The sequence below is a fragment of the Eleutherodactylus coqui genome, chromosome 7 (genome assembly GCF_035609145.1).
Source record: "Eleutherodactylus coqui strain aEleCoq1 chromosome 7, aEleCoq1.hap1, whole genome shotgun sequence".
Lineage (NCBI taxonomy): Eukaryota > Metazoa > Chordata > Amphibia > Anura > Eleutherodactylidae > Eleutherodactylus > Eleutherodactylus coqui.
Window position 1 is genome coordinate 14,036,110 of NC_089843.1, and position 10,360 is coordinate 14,046,469.

A 10,360-nucleotide genomic window follows, 5' to 3' on the forward strand; every position below is an offset into this window, starting at 1 on the left:
ACCCATGTCTGAATACCCCAATGCAAATCAATGGGGTGTAAGACGTCTGTATTGTGGGCATTATACAGGCTGCTCATAGGCCCGTGGGAATGAGCCTTGACCCGGGGAGGGCAGAACCCCCTTCGCTGTAGCCACCTTCAACCCCTTTTCCCCAATAAAAACACTAAGGGCTCATGTCCACGGGCAAAATATGATTTAAGATCCGCAGCGGATCTCCCGCATGCGGATCCGCATCCCATAGGGATGCATTGACCACCCGCGGGGTAGATAAATACCCGCGGATCGTCAATAAAAGGGATTTAAAAAAAAATGGAGCATGGAAAAATCCGGACCATGCTCCATTTTCGTGCGGGTCTCCCGCGGGGACGGCTCCCGCGGGCTTCTATTGAAGCCTATGGAAGCTGTCCGGATCCGCGGGAGACCTAAAATAGGAATTTTAAGTATTTACCATCCGTAGCGGACCGGGAAGGTCTCCTCTTCCTCACGGCCGCATCTCCCTTGCTTCGGCTCGGCGGATGTGCCCGGCGCATGCGCGCGGCACGTCGACGACGTGCCGGCGACGTGCCGCCGGCGTCAGGAATTCATCCGCCGGCCGAAAATGAAGATCCGGCCGTGAGGAACAGCTGACCTTCCCCGCCCGCTACGGATAGGTAAATGCTTTTAAATTTCTATTTTCAGCGCTCATGTCCGCGGGGCAGGAGGGACCCGCTGCAGATTCTCCATGGAGAATCTGCAGCGGATCTGATTTTCCCCGTGGACATGAGGCCTTAGTCTTTTCTTTGGCTAAATTGGCCACAGCAGCCAGTTTATGAACAAACAATGAATGACATATAAATACAACGTACGAGGGGGGAGTCCTTGGAGTCACGAAATCTGGTGCAACCATAAAACAATAACTTAGCCCCACAGCCGGACAGAAAGGCTCAAGGGCAACAGGCCGCCGATTGGGTGGCTACCACTACCGTCACTTAAGCCGGAGGGAGTCTACTGCCCCCTCCACAGCCAAGTAATCGCACCAGACACCATACCAATATCTAAGGAGGGAGTCTAAGCAGGTGAGCCCATGCCCACCCAACTCCCCCCCCCCCATACAATTTCCAACGACTCCAAGGACCCCCCACCCGCCAAGCTGCCATGACAAAACAAGGTACCCCCACACCTCTCACCAAACCATACGGGCGGGAGGGGGGGACTCAAAATTTCCCAGAACAAGATAGCCCCTGCATCCACCCCTCTCCTTATATAACCCCCCGCCTCCTACCCTTTCTACCAATCCCAGTAAACTACCCCTAATTCCACAAACCTCCTTAACTTTTCCTTAACACTTTCTTTACCTCCCCCTTTCCCTTAGGTTGTCTGCCCTCCCCCCCCTCCCCCCCCCCCCTTCCACTCTATGGGGCCTTTGTCCCCTGCGTTACTGCCTTAGACTTTATAAACGGTCTGTTGAGGGCGACCATAATACTGAAGCGGCCCTCGATGAAAATGCGTTTGACACCCCTGCATTAAAAGATACAACTCAACCCACAAAAAACAAAGCCCCGTGCGGCTATACTGACAAAAAAAAAAAATGTCATGGCTTTTGGAAGGATGTGCCGATGTAAAAACGAAAAACTGCCTGGGCATTAAGGTGAAAAATAGGCCAGTTACTAAGGGGTTAATCAGGGGCAGAACAATCAATGAACCCACCATTGCTGATACTTGTCTTCTGTATAGGGCTGCCCTGCACAGTGGCTCTCCAAGGGGCGGGGTTTATGCTAATTTGGACTAATGTGGGCGTTCCTCTGTAATCTGGGGGGGCAGGTGTAGGCCTTAGAATATCCCCATAATGTATATTTAGTAAGTAGGGATGTGCCTCGTCCACCGCGGATCTTCTATGACCTGTAAGACTGTGTGAGCGATCCAACTTAATGCAAGAATTAATTATTTTTAAAAGCTTTCATTTAATTATTGGAAAAATATAAATGAAGTAAAAAAGAGAAAAATTCCTCAGATTTATAAAAAAAATAGGAAATAAAAGCATATTTGGTATGGCTGCGTTCAGAGCTGTCCGACCTATAAAAGTAATGCATCATTCATTTGGCACGGTGAACGTTGTCAGTATCTGCCCGCTCGTCTCTAAAGATTCGGGTGCCAGCGCGGGTGACAGGTGAGTTGTGGTGGTGAGCAGGGGGGAGTGGGGGAAAGAAAGAGGGAGAGAGGGATCTCCCCTCCGCTCCTCCCCGCTCTCCCCCGCCCCCCGCCGGCACCCGAATCTTTACAGACGAGTGGGCAGTTACTCGGCTAAGGCACTACTCGCTCATCTCTAAATAAAAGCGATCAAAAATTTACACAAACTAAAAAATGGCAACAATAAAGACTACAGAACATCCTTCAAAAAACAAGCCCTCCCCCAGGTATATCAGCAGGAGAGGAAAAAGAGATGGCGGTAGAAAATAATTGTATTTTTTCCAAATAGTTTTTTTAAGTCCTTCAGCAAAAGTCAATATAAAAAAATTGATATATAAAATTGATCTCCCCAAACTCGTAGGGCCCGCAGTATAACCTCGCCATGTCATTGTGACGCTGTGTGAATGCTCTATGAACAAGACCCACGCTAAGATATAAGTGCAGTTTTTTTTTCTTCTATCTCACGCCACTTAGAAAACGTTTTTCAGTAAATTACGGTAAATTTTACCATTGAAAAATACAAGTCAAAAAGTTATCATTTTTTTGAAAGTGAGAAGGTAAAAAAGAAAATGGAAAAAAGGAGGGCCGCGTTCTTAAGGGGTTGAAAAAATAAACAGAATGGAAAAACCGCGAGTGTCGGATGTCGGTTTTTAATTTGTTTTTTTTTTATTTAAATGATTTTTTCCTGCCTTTTAGAAAAGCTAAAAGGTTTTTATGAATTCTTTGTGACATTTTACATCACATCTTTACTCTTGTTGTAGATTGTAAACCCAAGAGAAGTGAGAAAAACTACGAGAGCGCGAGTACCAACCCCATCTAACGGCTCCGCGGCCGTGAGGCCCTCCCCCCGTCCCCGAGCGCCGGCCAGGCTGTGGTTTCTGTGCTTTTATTATTTAACATTCGCACCTTCAGTTATCGGGACATTTTATGTGAATTTTATATACGATAATGAAATAATATACATTTAAGCACCCAGAACATGGCGGGGCTGCGACGGACGGGGGCTTTTTTGCTGCTAATTGTGCCTTTTAAATGGAGGAAAAAGGGAAATTCATCGTGGACAACCCAGTTATAAGACTAATCGTCTCAGGAATGGAGCTGTGGTCCATAGAGGTATACGCATCCGTTCTGGTTGTGACACAATAGGACTCCTTGGCTGTGCAGGCATGATGAGCGGGACTGGGGACGATGTTTGGTCACATTACATGTCACTCACTAAACCAGTGCTGGAATACTCCTTTAAATTTACAATCTCCAACAAAGCTACCGGGATCCGAGTTTTCTCATGTGTCCAAATTAATTAGCGATGATCATCGATGAAAGAACAAGAGAAATCAACTGTGAGAAGTCACTTTTGTCGTCTTTCTGAGCGACCAATTCAGTATTAACTTTTTTTAATAGTGCAAAGCAGAACAAAGAAAAGGTATAATGTCCAATCACTGTGGAGAACGCTGCAGAAGTGACCAATCAGTGCAAAGTGTTAGTGCTGATGAATGAATAAATTACTACTTTGGTAAGAGTGAAAGAATGTGAATGCAATGACTAAATACCATCTTTAGATAATGCTAAAGCCCTAACTACAAGGACCGCTCAGACAGGGTTTGTGCTGCTTTAGGAGATTCAGATTAAGTTATATTAACCCTTTGAATAACTTTCACAGCAGTCAACACAGTGAAGTGGTGGCAGTGCGCTGGGCTGTACCGTCCCGCTGGTGTGATGTGGTGTTGCAGTCTAGACCCCAAATCAGAAATGTCCAGGAGATGGGGGAGGCAATATGGTTCATACTTGTGCAGAATAAACTTGGTGGTTATATTTAAAGGGGTTTTCCAGGGAGAATACTATTGATGTCCTATCCTCAGGATAGGTCATCAATAGTTGATCAGCTGGGGTCTGTTGCTCAGGACCCCGACTGATCAGTTGAGCGGGCGCTTGCTGTCAGCACCGCAAATACACAGAGATCGGAGCTGAAGCAGTGGAAGAGTCTGCTCCGACCTATGTGTAGTGGCCGGCGCTTGTAACTGCAGGTTTGAGTCTCATTGAAGTTTCTCCAAGTTTGTATCTCCGAAGCCTCATCTGCCAACCCTCAGGGCTCATCACTGGTCATCACAATGGCATCACACCTGGTAAACCATCCAGCTGTCCTATCTGCTCAGATGGGGGCGATGTACTAACGCTGTGTAATAATTAACCTGCAGACTACATAGGGGCAGGTTTACCCTGTTTGGTATTTCATTCATAAGTAAACTATGTGCTGGTGTCTGTGACAAAAATCTATTAACTGACTCAAGTCTCTTAAGTGCTGGTGGCACCTTTATGCTTCGAGCTGGCATGTTTTCAAGTTCCTGGCATGAATTATTATAAATCTGATTGGACAACAAGACCACACCCACTAATGATAGGCCCCACCCCCTTTTAAAAAGTGCCACAGTTCAATGTAAAACTTTTTGTATGTTTAGAAATCTTACATGGAAAAATTAAACCCTACGCCCCACAAATGATTATCACAGCGGCTCTGCGGTATGATAGAACTGGCGCATCTTCAGACTGTGTAATCTACTTCACTTTCTACCACCCACTAGTTGCAATTTTTGGCAAATATTTAGGCCACACCTACTTTCCTATGAAGTCACGGCTCTTTTTTGTAGAGTTTTGAAAAGTTTCTAAAGGTGTCTAAAACATATAAATGTGGTGAAAAGCTGATAAAACCGTTTTCTGGTGCATTTTCAATAGTAAATCTGCCCTGGTAAGTTTATTCAGCGGGGTGTCAGGGCACCGGGTATAAGCATACAGCAGCAGGATCACTGCAGTTCTTCCCAGCTGTATTGGTAATCAGTGATTGGGGTGTGAGTAACCTCTGGATACCAGGTACCCAACTTGGAAATATTCCCATTAACTCCTTCACTACCAATAACCAAATCACTTCCATTGTAAATGTATTCTATGGTGTCCAAGTATATATGGGAAAGGATCTCCATGCTACTTGTCTAAAGCTCTCTGGAACCCAGTGTGCTTTCCTCTACCAGACGTCTCTCCAGTTGCCCTGGATTTTGGACGGGGATCTTTGTGACAAGCAAACTAGGACACAAGGAGCTGGTGGGTTTTACCCTAAATGGGCTTTCCCAGCATGCACCAGGTGAGGGCTGAGTTCTCTTCACTATATTATAACACAATTATTCTCTACAAGGCGCTGCTCATATGGTTATTTTATTCTATGGTGTGGTTGAGAAAGTTACATTATCCATCTAGTGGCCCCACAATGTGCTGCACTAGGATTGACCTTTGCCAATTTCCAGCTAGATCCTGTATTGCCAGGACTGACCGCTGTATACGGGTCCCATGTATACAGTTGGGATTGGAGTAGAGAGAAGAAAAACAATAATTCATTAGGCCCGTTCTAACTTTGTGTTAATTGCCTTCAAGGAGTGACAGGAGGTGGTTTTGTTCTGTAGTAATGTGTGAGGATGGAGCAACCCAGCGCAATACGTAAGTTATCACACAGTGACTGATGTAACCCCTTCCTTCCGGTGATGACTGAGCACAACCTCCCTCTCATCATATATTACACGATCACTGACTGCCGGAAGGAAATGACTCCTCAGACAATGTTTACATCAAGCTTTTATGTTCAGTATATTTCTCAGAAGCCTCGGGGATTTTTCTTCATCTTTGCATAATATATATTTTAAAAAAAATAATCCTGAAATCTTGCAGTTTTCACTCTGGCCACTAACCTTTACTCAAGGCGGCTCTGTCCCGAATAATTAATCATACAAGTCATTGAAGCGAATGAATGACAGTCGTTTGTTTGCTTTTACATGGAGCGGTAATTGTTCAATAGTTTTTTGCTGGCACGTCGTTCATGAAGGGGGGGGGGCGGAGCTCAGTCATATTTATCCACTAGTCGTTCAAATGTGAATGAATGTGTCCCACCCCCCAGATGACTTTTGATCAATCAACGACTATTTTTTTTAGGTGAGCTGAAAACGAACAACTAGTGAGTGGATTATTGCTGAATGCCCTGTCAGCGGCCGCACGTACATGGGATTATTATTGCCCAAATTTGCTGTTCCCAGCTGTTAATCATCCAGGGTAAACAAACCTTTAGTCTCAGGCTAGGCTAAAGCTTCCCGCTCTGTAGATGACTCAGGAGAGACCGCTAACATCACTATACAGATAGCAAAGGGTGCACCACAGGCAATCAGTGATGGTCACAGCTCACCTCCTGATGGCCACAGCTCCCAGTGATGGTCACAGCTCACCTCCTGATGGTCACAGCTCACCTCCTGATGGCCACAGCTCACAGTGATGGTCACAGCTCACCTCCTGATGGTCACAGCTCACAGCGATGGTCACAGCTCACAGTGATGGTCACAGCTCACAGTGATGGCCACAGCTCACAGTGATGGTCACAGCTCACCTCCTGATGGTCACAGCTCACCTCCTGATGGCCACAGCTCACAGTGATGGTCACAGCTCACAGTGATGGTCACAGCTCACCTCCTGATGGTCACAGCTCACAGTGATGATCACAGCTCATCTCCTGATGGTCACAGCTCACCTCCTGATGGCCACAGCTCACAGTGATGGTCACAGCTCACAGTGATGGTCACAGCTCATCTCCTGATGGTCACAGCTCACAGTGATGGTCACAGCTCACCTCCTGATGGCCACAGCTCACAGTGATGGCCACAGCTCACAGTGATGGTCACAGCTCACAGTGATGGCCACAGCTCACAGTGATGGTCACAGCTCACAGTGATGGTCACAGCTCATCTCCGGATGGTCACAGCTCACAGTGATGGCCACAGCTCACCTCCTCTTCCTTCCTGCATATTTCTCTCTGCATTACGGATTTTACCCACTAGCGTTCCTTTTCTTTATCGCTGCATTTTTTTCAATGGGACTTTCTAATATTAAAATTGCATCGCACAAAAATCGTAAGTTGTGCTTTTGTGATGCGATTTTAACATTAGACAGTTCCATTGAAAAAAATGCAGCGATATCGCAGCGTAAAAAAAAACGTTAATGGGTAGAAGCCGTAAAGGTGCATTCACACGGGTGAGCCTGATATTGGTCAGCGAGACCAATAAGATGCATGAAAACGTGCGATTCTGGATGCGAGCGAGATGCATTTTAAATGACAAACATTTCGCATCCACACATTTGCAATCTTCTCGCACCGCCTTCAGTCGCATGAAAACACTTGACAAGGCTTCTAGGAGTTCTAATGATTAAAATCACATTGCAATGGCATGGCCATCGCATCGCATGACAGTACAACGCCATATTGGGTTTTTTTTCCCCTCAAAGATCCTACAAAAAATAATGCCAATTCCAAACATGGGATATTCAGCAATTCCTGAATCCATGCAGCATCGCAGTGTGAGAAGGATCACTCCTCAATCAATCGCCATTTACATGTGCGAGAGCCATCCGTATGACCAAGTATCGATGGCCTTCTGGATATGCCTTTAAGTGCCACCCACTGGTATTCGTCACCCCATGGAATTCTTCCCATCCCCTTATGCTGCTGCCTTTTGTCCCTCCCTTGTGCCACCCTCTCTCTCTGAGCCACTGCCACCACTTGTGCCCCCTTTACCCCACATCAGCTATGAACTTTTTGTTGCGGGTGCTGTGGGCACTTGTGTTCCGAGCAGCAGGTCTGCAGGAGTCGGTGGCTCACCACACCTCGGACGAGCCAATGAGCACTTCTCTTCTAAGGGAAGCAGCCATTGGTGCATTTACTGGATGAACCCCTGAGCCCTCATTGGCCAGGCGGCAGGGCACCTATGTGTGCTAGATGGCACACCTCCCCAGACCCCGCTGCCCAGGTGGGCCTTCACACTTGCGATATCGCTGTGTTGTTTAACGCAAATGTCAATAGGACTTTCTAATGTTAATACCGCATCGTACAAATATCACGTTTGCGCTTCGGCCATTTCTGTGCGTTTAACATTAGAAAGCCCTATAGACGTTTGTGCTAAAGACACCCAGCGATATCACAAGTGTGAAGGAACCCTAATGAGTCTGAATCTACCAGCCACAGCCTAGCCTAAGGGAAGGCCAGCAAGAGGTTTAGACTGGAAAACCCCTTTAAATACAGAGTTTTCCACTTAACCCTTTTTTCTCATTTTTTCCTCCTCCCTTTCAAAATAATCCTAACTTCTATTCATCCATCTCCGCCGCTGTCTGGGCGGTCACTTCGCAGGATAACTTTTACCCTGTGCACACTGCAGCTAATGAGCCGCCTGCTCTATTCCGCGGCGCGGTGCGATTACTGGGATCCCAAACTTAGATGGTTGTTTTGCTGCACTAATTTTAAAAAAATAATATAACTTTGGGGAAAATAATTCTTTTCTGCTGCCACCTACTGGCAGCCATGACTTATATCCCTCCGTCTACATAGCTGTGGGCGGGGCATCCTACTCTTCCTATTAGTACATATAACCTTCTCGTAGCGTTTGATTACATTTTTTTTTAAGGTGGGATGACCAAAAATCATAATTCTGACATTGTGTGTTTTTTTCACAAACTTACGATTTTTGTGCGATGCGCTTTTAACATTAGAAAGTCCTGTTGACAGTCGCATTAAAATAGTGCAGAGATATGGCGGTCGCCAGTGTGCCGGGACCCTGATTGTGCGCACAGCAGCCTCATTGATCGGCATCACAAATGCTATTTTTGGAGGGAATTGCTGCCTTTTGAGTTGAAAAGACGAGTCTGTCGGAATCATCGGAACGCGTGGAAATAAAACGCTCTCTCCTTTCGCAGTTTCAGTCATAATAATGGCTCTTACAATATTTCGACCCGGTGTGTAATCGAGTGCCGCTGTACGGTGTGCTGTGATTGGTTACTTAATAACTGTATACAAGCGGCAACCCCGTCTGCCCTCACGTGTCTGGGGAGGCCTCGCTTATGGTGTGCACCTCCTTCCTCTCCACCTCACTGCATGACGCGGCGCCGGCGGTGGATCGGAGGGCGCCTGTGCATCACCAAATAAATCTGTCTTGTTGCGCTCCCTAGAGAACTCGATACATTTTTGGGATAAAACAGGGCCGATGTCCTTCCTCTATGCAGGCATTAGAAGGCATTCAGAAGAATAAAGCCCAGTGAGAGTTTTCCGGGGTGCGACATACTTTTTTTTAGCTAAAAGCCACGCTCAACCGTCGTGTGAATGGGCGAGAAAACGCTAATTACCAGCAGAAAAAAGTCCTTTCATGCGATTTTTTTTTCTTACAGCGCCGGCGAGAAAACATAAAAACGAATACGCTCATGTGAAAGAACCCTCAGGGTGACTACCCACTGGCGTTTGCGAATTTACTGCATTTTTTTCCCCAGGTGTCTATGGGGCTTTCTAATGTTAAAAACGCATTGCGGCAAAATCGCAATTTACCGCAAAATCGTGATTCTGCGCGATGCGATTTTAACATTAGGAAGCCCCATAGACACCTGGGGAAAAAAACTATGCAAATTTTGCAGTGAAAAAAAACTGTAGTGGGTAGTCACCCGTATATATATATATATATAGACCACTGTTATATATACACACTCCAGTGTAGGATAAAGAGAACTGTAGTGGGTAGTCACCCGTATATATATATATATATATAGACCACTGTTATATATACACACTCCAGTGTAGGATAAAGAGAACTGTAGTGGGTAGTCACCCTTAGGCTGAATGAAGACAATGTCCATCTAGTTCAGCCTGCTTCAAACACCCCCCTCCCTTGTTGATCCAGAAAAAGGCAAAAAAAAAAAAACAACAAAGCAATTTAGCTCATTTGGAGGAAGAAAAATGTCTTCCCGACTCCATATTGGCAGCCAAATTAATCCCTGGATCAACGTTTGAGATCACCAGCCCGCTGATCCCCTAATGTCTATATCCTGTAATATCACAGCACTGTAGAAAGACATCTAGTCCCTCTTAAGCTCCTCTATGGATTTTGCCATCACCACATCCTCAGATCTTTCACACAAGCGTATATCGTTTTCACAGCCGGCCAATATACACTACGATATGAGGAGTAAAAACTCGTGAATGGGCGCACAAATTTATTGTTTGTGCGCCTGTTCAGGTGGCATTGGCCCCGGCACATATACGCCGAGCCCACCATGCTGTTGCTCATTCCCTCGCTGGCTCACCTCTCTCCTCCACTCAGGCTGATGGCAATGGGAGAGGGCGGGATGGGGC

At 46.1% G+C, this 10,360-nt stretch overlaps 1 protein-coding gene across 1 annotated transcript in view; it reads left to right on the forward strand.

The window, feature by feature from the left end:
- The window catches only part of LOC136573283 (uncharacterized), a 59,580-nt gene extending 55,900 nt beyond the window's left edge, over nt 1-3,680 (forward strand). The window contains exon 9 of the mRNA XM_066574583.1: nt 2,928-3,680. Within this exon, the coding sequence (XP_066430680.1) occupies nt 2,928-2,986 (59 nt within the window). The 3' untranslated portion in view covers nt 2,987-3,680. The remainder of the gene's footprint in view (nt 1-2,927) is intronic.
- Nucleotides 3,681-10,360: the final 6,680 nt, after the last annotated feature.